General features: G+C 35.5%; 1 protein-coding gene across 2 annotated transcripts in view; it reads left to right on the top strand.

Annotated features, from left to right (window-relative positions):
• Positions 1-18,269, top strand: part of CEP57 (centrosomal protein 57) — a 43,188-nt gene that overhangs the window by 6,968 nt on the left and 17,951 nt on the right. For both annotated transcript variants that reach the window (XM_024115315.3, XM_024115314.3), the window contains exons 2-4: positions 5,285-5,441; positions 16,381-16,560; positions 16,920-17,041. In XM_024115315.3, the coding sequence (XP_023971083.1) occupies positions 5,285-5,441; positions 16,381-16,560; positions 16,920-17,041 (459 nt within the window). The remainder of the gene's footprint in view (positions 1-5,284; positions 5,442-16,380; positions 16,561-16,919; positions 17,042-18,269) is intronic.

The raw sequence follows: 18,269 nt of genomic DNA, 5'->3' as shown, positions 1-18,269 counted from the left end.
TGAGTTTTGTCAGTTCTTCAAGCAAATCATTGAACCCGGGGCTGGTCTTGGGGACCCCTGGCTCTAATGGTGACAATATTTGGAACCTTGCCAAAATTCAAGTTCCGAAATACCAGCCAAGAACTAACCTTGCAGGCAGACCTCGAGTCTGCTATGTTAACTCTTTCTACACAGCCTCCCTATGACATTTGTGCTACAAATGTCATACATTTGTACAAAAGAAACCAAAAGCTTTTGTCTTCTAAGAGATTATAGTAATTTTATTGAATAGGATTATTTAGTTTTATAAGCATTATGCAGTTTTCCTGTTTTGTAAAATATTAATATAATTAATTCGTTCAACAGATTTATTGAGTGTCTTTTTGGAACTTAAACCCTTAATGGGGTGACTATATTTTTCCAACATGCAATTTTTCTATGCCAACTGGGTGTCCTACAATTCAATTCTGACACTACCTGGAGATGGTGCAAACACCACAGGTTAAGACAGTAGGTCCCGCAAGACTGCCCCCATTTCAGCTGCCACCTGCAAGTCCCAGATGTCGCTAAGGAGCCTGTACTTCTGCCCAGCCAACTGTAGATGAAGGAGTTCTGACTCTTCCCCCGTCACGTTCAGTAATTTGCCTCAGTGACTCACGGAACTCAGGAAAACACTACACTTACAATTAAAACTTTTAAAAACTTTTTCTTATAAAGAATACAACTCCAGAACCATCAAATGGAAGAGACACACAGGGTAAGATGTAAAGGGACTTCCATGACCAATCTGGACACTCCTGGGACCTCACTGAACAAAGAGTTTTTTAGGGAGGTTTCATTATGTGGGTAGGATTGACTAAATCATTAGCCGTTGGTGAGTGAACTCAATCTCTAGCCCCTCTTCCTTCTCTTGAGGGCAGGGGGTGGGACTGAAATTTCTAACCCTCTAATGGCCTGGTAGGTTTTTCTGGCTATATGCCCTCATCCTAAAGCTATCCACGGTCCCCACTATTCCCATAACAGAGACACTCCTATCACTTAAAAATTCTGCGAGTTTTTAAACCTCTTTCAGGGACCAAAACTAAATATATTTTAAATTTTTCCACAGGGCATAGAGATGATAATAAATATATCAGGTAGAAATAGTGTTTCTTAAAAGGGTAAGGAGATAGAGTGACAAAAGGTGCTACTTTAGATAGGCTAGTCAGGGAAAACCTCACTGACAAACTTTTGAGTAGATAACTGAGCTTTCCAGGCAGAGTAAATGTAGCAAATGAAAACAGTGTACTGTGCATTTTAGAAATCCAAAAGTTGGTCAGTATGGCTGGAAAATATGGGGGTGAGGTGGGGTGGGATAGGTGGTGTGGAGAGAGACTGGTAAGGGATGAGGTCAGGGTTAGCCTGGGGTCAGTTAATTTGGGGTCATGGTAAGAATTTTGGATTTTATTCTGGGATGGAAAGCCATTGGAAGGTTCTGATTAGGGGCATTACTTGAATTATTTTCTTAAAGAATTATAACGCCTACTATTTGGAGAACAGACTGGGGGGAACCTCGACAAAAGTGGTTAGGAGGCTATTATGGTAGTCCAGACAAAAAGATCACAGTGGTGTCAAGCAGGGAATTAGTAGTGGAATTGATGAGAAGTTGAAGACTGTATATATGGTCAAGACAGAGACCCAGCCAGATACACTGAAAGATTAGATGTGAGATGTGTATGAGAAATGACTCGTGCAAGCGTTTCGGCCTGAGCAGCTGGGTAGGTGGTGGTGCCAGTTATTGTGGTATGCTTTGAGGAGTTGGTTTGGGAAATAGGTTCAAGAATTTGGTTATAGACATGTTAAGTTTGGGGTCCTCATATTGACATCCAAGGGGAGACAGCGAGTAGGAAGGTTGATTTGAATATAGAGTTTCAAGAGGGAGAGCTATATATAACATAATTACTCTTGAAAGTCATCAGCAGATAGAGGCTTTTTGAAAGCCCTGAGAGTTGATGAGATCATCAAAGGTATCCATGTAGATGAAGACCAGAGGAGCAAGGACTAAGCTTTAGGGAACCTCCAGCATTTAGAAAGAGGAAGGAGAGAGAGCCCAGGAGATTCTGAGGGAGATGCCTGCGTGTTAGAAGGAAAATCCGATTGTGGTGTTCCATCCACTGAAGGAAGTATTGGGATGAGGTGATCTGCTGTATCACATGCTTCTGGGAGGTCACTGAGTTCAGCACTGTAAAAGTCACTGGTGAACTTGAAGAGCTGTTTCTCTGAATTGGTGAGGATTGAAGTCTGGAGGGGATTAAAAGGGAAGGTGATTAAGAAGTGGCAGCAATTACAAACAAGTATTTTGAGGGACTTTGTTAAAAAAGCTGAGAAATGAGACAGGAGCTGGAGAGGAGTCCTAAAGGTCAGAAAGGTCTATCTTTCCTTCCTTCCTCCCCTCCCTCTGCTTTCACTGTTCCCTTCTGTCTCTTCCTTTCCTTCCTTTCCTCCTTCCTTTCTCTCCTTTCTCCCTTCCTCCCTCCCTCTTTCTCTCCCTCTCTTTCCTTCCCTCCCTTCCTTTCCTTCCAAATGGCAGTGTGCAAGGTCTAGTAGGGAGGGAGAAACCGATGGCATCTGGAGGGATACCATGTCCTTTAGAAAGGACAACCAAGACTTTGAGTTGGTAAGTGGAGATCGGTCTATTATACAAAGCTCATTCCCTGTGTTATGTGTGTGAGAACAGATGCAAGTACGTTTGTGGGTTCTCTTTTAAAAGCTAGTTAATTTTTCAGTTAATCACATAGAATGTGATTGCCCTGATTCTACTGGAGGTCAGGTTGGTGTGACAACTCACTATTTTCTTATTATCTTTAGTTGTTTACCTAGTATTTTATCATCTTAACCATTTTTAAATGTACAGTTGAGTAGTATTCAACATATTCACGTCGTTGTGAAACAGATCTCCAGAACTTTTTCATCTTGCAAAACGGAAACTCTGCATCTGTTAAACAACTCCCCTCTGCAACCTCCCCCCAGCCCCTGGTAACCACCATATTTCTACTTTGTTTCTATGAATGTAACTGCTTTACCTCATGTAAGTGGAATCATAAAATATTTGTCTTTTTGTGACAGGCTTACTTCACTAAGCATAATATCCTCAAGGTTCATCCATTATGTAGCACGTGATGGGATTTCCCTCCTTTTTAAGGCTGAATAATATCGTATGTAGGTACCACATTTTATCCGCTACAATTTTTCATAGACACTATGTGTACGAACTTGAGTTATCAGTTTCTTAGTTCTTGGTTTAATTTTATTTCAAAATAGTTCTTGTAAATAATTTTTATAAAGCCATTTTGTTTTCTTTCTTCCTTTTGCCTTGGGTTGATTTATGTATTCTTCCTATTCTTTGCTTCAGACTTCTGGCAGCAAATGAGGACATTGATCCAAAACATTCATAGTTAACAATGACTTTCATTGCTTAAACCCTGACATTCAAAATGAGGTGACTGACTTAGAAAATGGAATATATTTAGAATTACTATTCCAAAAAAAGTCTCATTATAACTTGCATTTTTATATTAAGACTTTTCTTAATTTGTCAGCTGACCCAAGCAGTATTTTGATGATGTATATGTAACAAATTTTGTTGAAAGACAAATATTGAACTGTTCATTTTACAAGAGCTAGCAGGCAATGAATTTAGCAAAGATGGTTTGTTCTCATTTCTCAATTGGGTGTTTTGTTTTTGTTTTCTTTTGGGTTTTGGTAAATTATTTGTGTATAATCCTTCTGTTAATATCTGTGTAGTGTTTGGTAATACTAATACAATTCATTTTGAAAATCATAAGTGAATTTGCTCATGGTTTATGTTCACAGATATGTTAAATGCTTCCTAACCATTGTTCTTGGAATGGTAGTTGTTAAATGAGAGGATTCTAGTAGGTTGTATGGAGACATGAGGTACTCTGTAAAGAACAGTATTTAAAGTTAAGCTATGTGATTGATTATGCATGGTGTTTTGCAAGAGCTTTGGCAGTATTATATATTTTAAGAATTGAAAAACACCCTATTTTCTAGCCACCTGCAAAACTTGATGTCAGTTTGCCCCAAAGTTGAAAAAATGCCAACTATTAGTCCTTGTTGCATGTGAACACACGTTTCACAGTAGAGTAGCATGGGTTTAAGTACTGCTTTTGAGACTTACCTCCTACCCTTTCCCAGCTCTTTGCCCTCTCTTTTAGTTTTCACAGCCATAGTGTATGTTTTGTATTTGCTTTTTTAAATCAACTGGAAAATTGCATGGTTTTTAACATGGAAATATAGTCTTCAATTTTTAATAAGATTTAGTTACAATATGATTTTTGATGGCCTTTTATTCCAGGAGGTGGTTTACTGTATTGTAAATATTCATTGTTCCTTTTTACTTTTCTGGACACAGGTTATTCTGGTACTTTATAGTCATAGTTCCCCCAAGGTAAGAGTTGAGAACCTAGTTTACTGTGGCTATTTGAATAAGAAAAATGGATGTCTGAGAGTTTTGAGCAGCTAGCAGTCATATCTTCCACCTGAGCTTTTCCCACTCTAGGTCTTTCTACCAAAAGGAAGTCACCTACAAAAAGCAGAACAGTTAGCATCCCCTGCACTGAAAATTATCATGTGGAATGTAATCCCAAATTGAACAGTATGACAAATGCAGAATGGTGTATGTGTGCAAATAAAGTTTTATATTTATGTGTTTGATAAGTTTAATGTTTTCTAATGGCTTCTCCCATTTTTCCCCCTAACTAAATGTAAAATTTTTGAGACAAGGAATATGGCTTATTTTCTTTCTATATACCCCAGAGTTTTGGACATTTGATAGATACTCAGGAATTGTGTAGTTGATTGGGGAAAGATTAATTTAGTCATTTTCTAGCAGTTTCTGATCCTGTAAAAAGATACTATTTACTTTTCTGAATATATATCTTACAGTACATATTTTTAAAATAAACTATATTAATAAATTAAACTAATTAATTTATTTTATAATAAACTAATTAATTAAACTATACTCACAATATTCATTGTGAGTACCACATTTAAGTATCTCTGCAGCATTTGTATTCAAGTTGTGTGAACATTATTTCCTTTTTATAGTATTTGCCATATGGCTACATTTAGTATATGAAACGCTTTAAAAGTTTTATTATTTTCAAGTAATGATTGAATTCTGTTGTGTTTGGTCAGTGGACTTTAGTTTTTGCCTCCATCAGTGGAACATATGTATATATACACATGCTATTTGTGGTTTAAAATTTTGAAAGGTAATTTCTGTATTTTTATTTTTCAGAACATCTTAGCAGAACCATCAAAGTCTAATGGATGTATGGCTCACGATTCCTCATCTCCACATGTAATATATCCACCTGATAGGCCTTTCCTTAATAGTGATCTGCGACGTTCCCCAAATAAGCCTACATTTGCCTATCCAGAAAGCAACAGCAGAGGTAATAGAGCCTAACAAAATGGAGGTTTCTTTTGTGTGTTTACCCACTGCTTAAAAGCTCTTAATTGTGTCTTCCATGTATTGTAAAATTAGAGGGGTAGAGTATACTTCCCCCTTCCTGTTTTTAACCTCCTCAAAATAGAATGCCTTTCTTTTGTTCCTTGATTATTAGGCATCATCCTCCACCTGATCATCAAGACTATGTTACTTTGAGTCATCTAGGACTGCTCTGTCGTTTCCAGCATCACTCAGGAACCAAGACTTGTGTTTTGCTTCTGAAATATCCCCCAAACTTACAGGTTTTCTGTCTCTTCATTCTCATTGGTTTGGTTCAGGTTCTCGTCATCTATTGCATAGATAATTGTAATACACTTTTAACCAATTTCCCTTCACTTGGTCTCCCTCTCATCCCCAATTAACAGCATTGCTGCCATTTGCTGTTACTCATGGTCTCTCCCACTGTGAAGAAAAGCTTCAGCACCTCTCCATGGCTTAACTAATGAAGTCTTAGATTTTTTATAACTTAGGCTCTACCTGCTTTACCAGCTTCATCCCTAGCCACTCTTCCATTCTTCCTTCCCCACACATCCTTTGCTTTGGCTGCTTTGAAATATAGTTGTTCTTGAAACTTGCCATCTGTATGAGTTTTCTTGCTGCCTTAACAAATTACGACAAACTGAGCAGTCTTAAATAACCAAAATGTATTGTCTGAGAGTTTCTGTAGGACTAGCAGGGTACTCTATTTAGGCTCCTGAAATCCCAGTGTTGACTGGACTGTGTTCCTTACTGGAGAGTCTAGGGAAGAACCTGTTGCTAGCTCATTCAGATTCTTGGCCAAATTCAGTTCCTTGTGGTTGTAGAACTGAGGTTCCATTGTCTTGTCGACCTTCAGTCAGCACCAGTCTTTGCTCCTAGAATCTGTCTGCATTCTCGTGCTTTTCTTATGGTCCCCTACAGGAATGGTGGGTCATGTCTCTCTCATGCTTCCAATTTCCCTGACTTCTCCCTCTGCTTCTTTCTAATTACAGCCAGAGAAAATTGTCAGCTTTTAAGGGTTCATGTATTTTAGTTAGATTGAGCCCAGTCAAATAATCAGATATAATTTCCCTATCTGTAAGGTCCATAGCTTTAATTACATCTCCCAAAGTCCTTTTTACCATATAACAGGTATTCAGGGATTCTAGGATTAGGACATAGGCATCTTTGAGTGTCTGTTTTGCCTACCACACCAGCCACGGTGAAAATTATACTCTTTTCTCGAAAGCCTGGATTGTATATTATTTCTTCATAGAAGGCTTCTTCTCTACCAGCTTCCTCAACACATACCTCTCTCTGCTGTCTTCAGATGTCTCTTCTGAACTCTCTCTCTTTGGTCATACCTCATAGCCTTTACTTTTTTGTCTGGGGCGAGGGGTGGTGGTTTCTGTGTCTATCCATCCTATACTGAAAGTAGGTATCATTGGATTGATACCAGAAACACTGTAGAAGTATAATGGATCATAATGATTATCTTGGGGCATTGCTATACAGTTCATAACACCATGTTCTGAAGGAATAAAAGAAGCTTATTTATGGTGTTCCACATTATTTTTTCTCGTTTACTTTCTTCTTCCTCTCCTTTTTTCTGCCCTTTCTCTCTCATTTTCTTGAAAACCACTAATTACTCACAGGCAGAATTTAGCTTTATTGCTAACACACTAGGTTAAACACTTGCTAACCTTTGCTCTGTGAATAAATCTGCCCCATTTAACTTTTCTTATTCATGGATTCTTTAGTAATTTGCTTTTCTCTGAACTTTAAAAAAAAAAGTTTCTTTAGATTGACGTAAAGATCAACGTAAAGATCAAAACCAGATGAAATATCATGATAGGATTAGTATCTAATTCTTAGACCTTATGTTCCTGCTAGAACTCTTGCATGTTTTTGTGTGTGCTTATGTTTTTAAAAGAAATTATTACTAAAATTTAACTGATTTTTGTTCCACTGTGGGCTTCAGTTATTTGTATTTTGCTTTTTTAACCTATGTTGTTTGAAAGTTACACAACTTTTGTTATTTTTCTAAATTGCCAGTCTTTAGCTGTTGTATTCTGATGAGTAGCACTTTATCAGTTGTTTTATTAACCGTTAAATTAATTAGTATTTTCTTTATCATCATCTTTGAGATACAGTATCTTATGAATAAGATGTTTCTAGTTAGTAAATTGAGTATCATCTATTGAAATTCTTAAAAGACACTTAAATTCTTAAAGGCCTCGGGTTAAATTTATTTCAGCAAACACTTTTAATGCCCCATTACAGGCTAGGATTTACCTTGGTAACTATACTTAGATATTGTTACCTACCTAGTATTTTATTATACAGCCAGTACACAGTTTACAAACCAGTGTTATTCTGAGATTGATTTTTAAGATATTTGCAATGCATTTCCCAATTGAAACAAAAGGGTTCCTAAACTAATTTACAAACAGCTGTTTAATCCATATGTGGCTAAAATATAACACTTGTTTTATCTAGAAAATCATTAGTAAATATAGTTGCCACACTACTGATTAAACACAACTTTTAAAAAAAATGAAAGGAATGAAATGCAGTAACATTTCAGACATAGCAAATATATTTCATTTCATCCTCTCTGGAAAATTTACAAACCAGTGTTATTCTGAGATTGATTTTTAAGATCTTTGCAATGCATTTCCCAATTGAAACAAAAGGGTTCCTAAACTAATTTACAAACAGCTGTTTAACCCATATGTGGCTAAAATATAACACTTGTTTTATCTAGAAAATCATTAATAAATATAGTTGCCACACTACTGATTAAACACAACTTTAAAAAAAATGAAAGGAATGAAATGCAGTAACATTTCAGACATAGCAAATATATTTCATTTCATCCTCTCCGGAAAACTGTATAAGGTAGGTATATTCAAAATTAACTGATGAAGAAACATCTCAAAGATGATTACTTTAACATATGCAGTATCGAAACCATTTTCTCTTCCCACTTTTTCCCTGATTTGTTCAGTGAACCCTCAAATATTTACTGAATGAATGAAGGCTCATTTTGAATAGATACTTGGCTATGGTAAACTTTTTCTTTTATACTTAGTAAATGTTTTTTTCTCACTAATACTTCAGGGGGAAAAACTTGTAATTTTTTAGTTTAGTTATGGTTTAACATTTTCATTGATAAATTACCATTTCACTTCACTATCTGGAAATCACTTTGAAAATATAATTTGACTAATGCCATGGAAAGAGATAAACTGTGCTTCTTGTATTTCTCATATTAATTTTGAACTTTAGTTAGAAAAGAAATGAACAAGAAGGTCGAAATGATTACTGACATCAAAAAATGTACTCATGTTTTTAGAGGGTCCTTTAAAAAAATGGTAACATCATTCCAAAGATTTTCAGTATAACCCATAGCTCATGTCACTTGTTCAGTACATTTCAAATGATAGTAATGTGAAGAATGGCTTGGATGTTTGAAGCAAGTTAAGAAGCTACAAGGTAGTTCTACTAGGCCAGTGCTTTCCAACCTTTCACATACCGTAGTACATATGGACAATAAAATGGTAATATATATACAGCACACTGAGATAAACTGGTGGGGTTGGTGGCAACTAATCTGGGGTCTTTTACTGTCCCAAGCTACTCTTGATCCCCCTAAGAGCTGAGAGTAAAAACATCTTGGCGTATCTATTACAAATTTGTGTTGGAACACTCAGTGTTATTGGGACCAGTGTTATAGTCAAGTTATAGCTATTGTGTTAGGTACTGATAACAATTTACTGCCCATCTGTTCTTCTAAAGCATTGGTTCTCAATTTTTTTTGGTCCAGGAAACCCATTACATGTGTACATAAGTATTTCAATGAAAAATATTCTTCCAAATTTAAAAAGCATACTATAAAGAGTGGCATTGTTTTATTTTACACTGTGTAAATCTCTTGTTTCTGGCTTAATAGAAGACAGCTTAACTCTCATATCTACTTTTGAATTCCACTTGTGATGATAAATTGTTCTGATTGAAGTATGTGGGAAAGAAAATCTGGCCGAACACAGATATGCAGTTGGAAAACGAGTAAATTTTAATAGCCTTTCCAACAGTCTGTGGCTGTTCTTCTTTGACACTACATCACAACTAGGCAAATACAGTTTTAAGATGAGGTTTAATTTTATTAGGTAAAGAGTTAGAAAGAGATTGCTGCCATGTCTTGTAATTGATATTTTAAATTAATAATCATGGAGACTTTCCTAGATATGTTTATTGAAACATCTACATACCAACTCTGTGCCACACATAGTATGTAGCATTGGCGTTTGAATTATGAATAATAGATTGTCTCTTCCTTCTATGGAGTTCACATTTCAGAGATGATTAAAGTTTAAGGAAACTTAAAATTTAGCTGCAGTGTGGATTATGGAAACATTACTGAGTTTTTCATACCCTGGGACCTCAGGACCACCTATGTGGTTGCATATTAACTAGAAGGATTTAAGATTCAGAAGCCCTTGTAATTAACACCTGTGGTTTATTACAGTGGAATCTGGAGAAATCCAGATTCAGGCTTCCAAAGTTTTTTCTTGTGATCACATAAAACACACTTCTTCCTCCGGCAATAAACTGCGTAACTAGGCTCAGAGACAAGGGCTTTTATTTGGAGTTGGTCACACAGACACTTTGTGCCTGCTCAGCCAGTCAAGATATTCACCATAAAACATATTGTTTACACAATCTAGGCAGACTTCTGCAGCAGGATTCAGTGCCCTAGTCATACAAAACAACCTTATTGGTTAGTAACATAGAGAACATTCCCAAAGCCAATTCCCAGACATCGGCAGGCGGACTCTCAACCACTGCGCCACCAGGGAAGCCCAGGTATCTATCTTTGACACTAAGTTTTCTAGAGGCAATTTGCACTCTCCTACTCAACTAACCAAAATGTATTTAATTTTGAAATGTATGTTCAGGGATACTGTGGGTAAGGAGGATAAAAATTTTAAATCTAGTGTTTGCTGTGGAAGGTCTGTTTGTGAAAATAAAACAAATATGTACAGTATTATTAAATTTTAGTATGTCACTTTTTTTCCATCTTTCAGTGTTTGAATTTGCTTCTTGTTCTAGAAATATATTTCCCACTGTATACCTTCCCAATATATGAAGTTAAAAATCATTGTTTATTTCTACATAGAATATTTTTCACTCAAGGGAATTTCTAGGTAATGTGGTTATTTGAACATAAATGCAGTGGTGCATGACCTCATAGATGTGAGGGCAGTAGAAGGGAGAAAAAAACAAGAGCTGACTCACATACTTTTCTGAGGAAAAACAGAAAACTTAAGATCCATCATTTCATCACCTAGAATGTTTTTTAACTCAATAAAGCAGGCATGTTTGTATGAAAACTAAATATAAAGCTGAAAAACTATGCCAAATGTAACTCTTAAAGTGAAGATATAATGTACATGAACTTCCTTTCATACAAAATCTCATTTTTGACACAGAAAATGTATTCAGGGATGTGTGTGCATATGTACTTACATGTTTATATATTTTTAAATATATATTAGCCATTTGGTAGAATAAAGTCATTTTGCATCTTTATGGTACTGGATTTATTTAATAAAAACGTAGAAAACAAAGAGCAGTTAATAAAAACTTAGCTGTAAGTGATAGACATTCCCAGTCTGAAGTAGCTTTGGCAAAGAATCTTTTTGGTTTACAAACATGCAAGGGAGGATTGAACAACCAAGAACAGAAAGGCAGATATACGGGTGGACTTCAAGAACATTAGAAACCAGGGACTCAAACATGACCAACACTTTCTCCCCATCTATTTTTTAAATTCTTCTAGCTAGCTTCATTTTCTCTAGCCACAGAAGAGCTTTTCCACATATCAGGAAACATGGCTACTAAAAGCTTGAGTTTTAAGTTGAACTAATTCTGGCTTCAGCTTTTGGGGCCAGAGTCCAAAAATCCCAAGAAGAAAGCCATTGTCCGGGCTTCAGTTGGGTATCGCTGTGGGTCAGTCAGCTGTGGCCATATTTGTGAGAGGGTACTAAAGGAACACATCAGTTATATTTATAGCCATGTTGAGGTAAGAGGAAATTACCAGGAAAAGACATGTATAAGCCAGACAAACAGTTCCCAAGATGTATGCTATACTTCATCCAGTAAAATATAATAATAAAGAAAAATCAAGGAACCAAAATTAGAAATCATAGAATACAGTGAAAAAAATAGGGTGACATTTATCAGATGTGATGACATTGATTATGTTAAAAAGAAAAAAAAAACCTCAAGAGTCAGTATGTGCTTTTTAAGCCAAACAAAATGACACAGATTAAAAGTAAAAAGCTGTCCAAGACATGTTAGGAACATAACAAAAAGGATGATGGCCGTATTACTGTCAGAATAATTGTCATAGACAAATATTAGCAGTTACATATGATAATGAATAACAAATAAAACCCAGCTTTAAATTAAGAAAGGGAAATACCTAGGTGCCAGAAATAAAATGAATTTAAGGCCAAAAGCCTCAGGGACACTATTAGGAGTCTTGGTATTAGATGTAAGCCTTAGGTATTGGGGTACAGTAGGGGAGAAGTTGGGATTTTTAATCTAGGTAGCAACTGGAGACAGAAGCTTTAGGCCCAGGTGAAGTGGCTTCTGGAATAATGCTTCCTTTGCAAATCTAATTGGAGAAAAGGAACTGGAATCGCTCAGCCACCTGGCCTGGGAAAGAGGCCATGGTAGAAAAGTCACCTGAGGTACATCAGCCTAGGCCTGTTCTGTGTGCTCTGTGAGGAGAATACTTGAAGACTTGAATAAATGGAGCTGTGCAATGTTCCTCAGTGGAAGCTCTTAATATTGTGAATATCACTTAAAGAATGATGTGTGAGAGCTGCATTTTTGCTTTTTTTTTTTTTTAGCTGTACGCGGGCCTCTCACTGCTGTGGCCTCTCCCGTTACGGAGCACAGCCTCCGGACGCGCAGGCCCAGAGGCCACGGCTCACGGGCCCAGCCACTCCGCAGCATGTGGGATCTTCCCGGACCGGGGCACGAACCCGTGTCCCCTGCATTGGCAGGTGGACTCTCAACCACTGCGCCACCAGGGAAGCCCCATTTTTTCTTTTAATAGAAGGCTTCACTCATATAAAGGATGGCCTCACCATGTCAACTAATAACAGATTATAGAGCTATAAAAATAGCAAGTGTGGTTTGAGCCGGTTCAGAACTAGACATTAGTGGAACAGAAAGTTCCTAGACAAGTATGTATAAGGATGGAACTCTAGAAATGTATCTATAGATTGACATGGAGAAATACTCATATTTGAATAAGTGTGATATCAACTAACAAAGGGATAATTTCACTAACTTATAAAAGCATAGAAAAATCCAAAAGGATTTCAACAAAATGTTTATAATTATTATACTGAGATGATAGGATTGTGGGTATCTTGGTTTTCCTTTTCATTTCTGTTTTTTCCTAAATCTTGCTTAATATGCATTTATTCAGATGTTTTGCAAAAGAAAACAGTTAATCATTACATACTTAAACTTACGGATTGCAGTACTTGGAATGAAACTCGTATAATCTTAAATACTTTAATTATCGAGCAAGAAAAGAATGAAAATAATTGTAGTTAACACTGCTGTATGATATATAGGAAAGTTGTCAAGACAGTAGATCCTAAGAGTTCTCATCACAAGGAGGAATTTGCAAGAAAAGAATGAAAATAATTGTAGTTAACACTGCTGTATGATATATAGGAAAGTTGTCAGTAGATCCTAAGAGTAGAGATCTCATCACAAGGAGAAATTTCATTTTTATTGTATGAATATGAGATATAGAAGTTAACTAAACCTACTGTGTTCATCTCACAATACATATAAATCAACCCATCATGCTGGACACTTTAAACTTATACATTGATGTATGTCAAGTATTCGTCAGTGAAACTGGAAAAAAAAAACCTAAGCATTAATTCAAGTTTGTTAAAGAATCAGTAGAGCTAAGAAAAGTGGGAGAAAGAAGTAATGTTTGGCTCTGTTTTGTTCTGAAATAAAAATGCTGAAGATTCCAAGGAACTTCTGAGAAAGAGTCTAAAGAAATGCTAAGATTTTAAGGAAAGAACATAAATCAGTTATTCACAAAGTTAGAAATAAGGAGAATATGATAGATGACTGTAGGACTATTAAGTTCAGTTCTCTATTAATAAATTTGGGTGTCTTAATAAAATATTTTTAAACATAGAAAGCGGGAGGGGGTTGACTAGAAAAAAATGTTTAAAACTGTCAAAGTCTTGGTAAGGTTGTAGCCCCGAGTAGTTTTAGGGAATAAGTTTTGAGAAATGTTTAAATAAACAATCTCCATGATATAGTAACCATTTCAGAATGCAGTGAAGGAAAGCATATACTTTTTGAGTCTTTTCGTTAATCCAGCATATCCCTGCAATATCATAGTGGCTGATGTATCAAACAACAATAGAGTGTTCCAGCCAATTGCAATAATAACTGTAAATGCAAAACTAAAATACTAACAAAATCATTTACTGTTAGGTACAGTTTAATGAAGGAATGCAAGAAATGTTTGCTATTACAAAGTTTAATAAATACTCAGTGGTTCAAAACAGGCAAAAAAACTCAAATGGCATGTATTTTCTTTTTCTATTAACATTTTTTATCTGATTATTCCAGGTATATCAAAGAATTGTTATTCCTTTAAATACTAGTCTTATGTGTGGGCTCTTTTCCTATTCTCATAGTCTTCTCAGTTGATTTTTCAGTTTTCTGAGTGTGTGTATTCGTATTTCATATCTGTGTTCTTTCTAATTAGATTGTAGTCTCATTGCATACCAGCAAGAATAAGCTGGCTATATTATAAAATATATCATTCTCCTATTTGGGGCCTGTCACATCCTAGGCACTGAAAAACTTGGTGAATTAATGAATTATGTTAATACATGGGAATGCGTGCCTTGTTTTGAGTGAGAAAGCTCAATTTTTAAAAGATGGTAGTTCTTTCTACTTACTGTATAGTTTACATGAAGTTTTATTTAAATCATTGTTTAGGCGAAATGATTCTGAATATTTAATTGTTAAGAATAATTTTGAAATGTTTTAAAGATTTATATACTATGGGAGACTGGCAGAATTGATGTTTATATTATAAAGTTTTAGTAATGAAAATACTGGCATAATATTAATGAAACCAGAGTAAAAGAAAGTCCTGAAACTGTCTTGGGTATGTGTAAGTAATAATTATATCTGTATGTACAGATGTGTGAACTTGGTATATGATAAAGTTGCCATTTAAAGTTCTTCCTTCCATACAAAAATGTTTGTATTGACTTTTATTTGACTTAAATAATTAAATGTAAAAGTGTATGAAACTGTAATAAAGGAAAATACAAAGTTTATCTAATCTTGAGGTTACAGAAGAACTTCCTAACAAAGAACTTGATGGGAAACATTGTTAGATATAGCTATGAAAAATCAAAACATCTTTGTATCAAAACTAGAATTAAAGACAATAAAATAGAACGGGGAGACTAATGAAAATTGGGCACAGAAATTCATAAAAGACGGCCAACAATATATAACAAAATATTTAAACTTTTAATAGAAATGCAAAATAAAGTAACCAGAGTAGCGTAGGTTTCTTAATCAGAATGGTAGAGATATTATAATTAATGATTGTCTGTATTGGCAAAGACGTACTTCTGATGAAAGTATAAATTGATAAAACCCTTTTTGAAGGTACTTTGCTCAAGAGTCTTTAAAATATGAATATTCTGGGACTTCCTGGTGGTCCAATGGTTAAGACTCTGCTCTCTCAATGCAGGGGGCCCAGGTTCAGTCCCTGGTCAGGGAACTAGATCCTGCATGCCACAACTAAGAGCCCGCATGCCACAAGTAAAGATCCTGCATGCCGCAACGAAGATCCCGTGTGCCACAGCTAACACCGGCTGTGGCCAAATAAATACGTTTAAAATAAAAATAAATAAATAAAATATGAATTTTCTTTGATCCAGTCTAATTGGTCACAAGGAAATAATCTTTTAAGTCTATCTGATTGCATGAGGGAATGCTCACAGTTCCATAATGCTAAGTGAAAACACTTAGATCAATTTTGAACTCAATTTATGTTATACATATAGGAAAAGATTGCAAGAAATGACCAAAATTGACAGTCATAATCCCTTAGGATTTTCATTTCTTCTCTTTGTTGTATTTTCCTGTGCTTTCTGCAGTGAATATGTATTATTTTATAATCAAAAGCTTTTTGAGGGGCAGAGTGCTTAGGTTTTTTTTGGAGATCGAAAAGAAATAGTCCTTTATGTGCTTGACTATTTTTAGCTCTATAATTGGATTCTGCATGTGATCCTATTAGTAAAACAGAAAAGATTTATAGTTAATAATGTGCCTTGAGGGCTTACCTGGTGGCGCAGTGGTTGCGCGTCCGCCTGCCGATGCAGGGGAACCGGGTTCGCGCCCCGGTCTGGGAGGATCCCGCATGCCGGCTGGGCCCGTGAGCCATGGCCGCTGAGCCTGCGCGTCCGGAGCCTGTCCTCCGCAACGGGAGAGGCCACAGCAGAGGGAGGCCTGCATACCACACACAAAAAAAATAATAATAATAATAATGTGCCTTGAGACAGTTTATGAACTTTGTATGATTAGCTAAATATTTTTACCATTTTATAAAATCTTTGAAATGTTTTTACCATGGCATTCTGCTTTTTACTTGAGTACCTAGCACATTTCAGAGACTCAAAAGATGTCTTTAAATGGAGTTTTTTAAACAATTACCATGTGATGATAATTCCCAAAGAGTGATCCTCCATCAATTTTATTTTTTATTTAGATGAGTTTATTCTTTTTCAGTGAACTTTTTCCGTATGTATTATAGTATCCATGTTTGTATTTGGCAGCTATATTTTCCGCTCTGAAGAATCTTCAAGATAAAATTCGACGTTTAGAACTTGAAAGGATTCAGGCAGAAGAAAGTGTGAAAACCTTGTCTAAAGAAACAATTGAATATAAGAAAGTACTGGATGAACAGATACAAGAAAGGGAGAATTCAAAGAATGAGGAATCAAAGCACAATCAAGGTTTGTTTAATTATGAAAGAAATGAAACACTATCAAAATAAGTATTGTAAAATCACTCTAAAAGAAATTCCACATGAGTGTTTTCTAGTGCTTAGTGTCTTCGAGCACTACAAAATTACATTTATATTTGGGAGCATTTTGTGGAACAAGTGCTGATGTCCTGTATTATATTTAGTGTCTGCATTCAAGGCAGATTAGACTAACATACAGAAAGAGAATGACTTAGGTCATCTGAAAAGGCTTCTAGAGCTACTGGAAAATGTTTATTATATATACTGTAGATTCATGTTAAGCGGCTTGTTAAAACTAAAACTTCTGCAAGTGAGCTAATTTCTGCTTTTCTCATGTATTCTTTTTAGAGCTGACATCTCAGCTGTTAGCTGCAGAAAATAAATGTAATCTTTTAGAAAAACAATTGGAATACATGCGTAACATGATAAAGCATGCAGAAATGGAGAGGACGTCTGTATTAGAGAAACAGGTATGTTACTTCATAGAGTCACTCTCAAGAAAGTTAGTTATAGAGAAAATTTAAGTTGATATAAAGACCTTTTTTCTCAGTGAGGACTAATGGCGCTGTTACAAATAATCAATTCTCCGTCCATCTTAAAAGGTAATACTACCAGTAGTTCATTTTGAAAAACTGCTAGTGGAAGCTTTGAGAAACACGTGGTTTGTTTTTTCAGCGAAGCTAAAAAGAGGAGTTTCCTCTTTGGATGATCCTCACACACACTGCCATATCCTGTACACACAGCTTTGACAGCTTCTGCTTTGGAACAGTACAACCGCACAGGACTGAAATTACTTGGGATTAGTTATGGTGTCTGAAGATTTCATTGGTCTTCATTGTTATTGCGGTATTTGGTAGGGTTTTACTTAAATGGGAAAAATACTATACATTTAATTGTGTTTTCTTTCCAAGTCATGTTAACTTCTTTGTACACTATCAAAAGTATAAATAAGCATATTATGTACCTCTGCCTCTTGAATTTTGTTTAAAGACTCAGGTAGCACATTTCAAGGTTCTTTATACTTTGAAAAACTTTTTTACAGTTGTTATTTTAACAAAAATATTTTGCTCTGTCACATCAGAGGTATTTTAAGTAACGTATGCATTTACGAGAGGACATCTGCAACATCAGTCTCAAATATATTTTTTTAAAACATACCTCCTTTTCCTGTTATGAATATAGAATTTGAATTCATCATGAATACCACAGTTTCTGGGCATCTTAAGTTTATTATGCAAAAGTTGAATGTTTATATGCTTTTTAATATTTTGCTGGGTACTCTGCAGTGTGAAAGAAATTAAATGCTTTCCACCTCAGTCAGCTTTCAGTCATAGTTGGAGAGATCAAAGAAATATTTGATTGCACAGCAATATTTAAGAGGATGTTTCAGCAATTTTCATTTGTATTATAGGTCTCTTTACTATGCCATTGAGTTTATCTGTGACCATATTTTTTTGTTTCCAGTTGGGTCCTCTTCACTCCACCTATTTTTGTTGTTATTTTAATGTACCATTACTTTGCTTTTTATTCCTTCATTTTATCTCTTTGAACACTATAAAAATTCCCAGTCTTTTTAAAATCATTTTTTTTCTTATGAGAACTGTATACGTATATATACTTTTTATGATGAACTCTTATTCTTTGGAGTTGTTTATCTTGGGAATTCCATACTTCTAAGTTGTGTAGGCAGCCTTATGA

This window comes from Physeter macrocephalus, chromosome 16, assembly GCF_002837175.3.
Source record: "Physeter macrocephalus isolate SW-GA chromosome 16, ASM283717v5, whole genome shotgun sequence".
Lineage (NCBI taxonomy): Eukaryota > Metazoa > Chordata > Mammalia > Artiodactyla > Physeteridae > Physeter > Physeter macrocephalus.
This window is presented reverse-complemented; position numbering and strand designations above follow the sequence as displayed.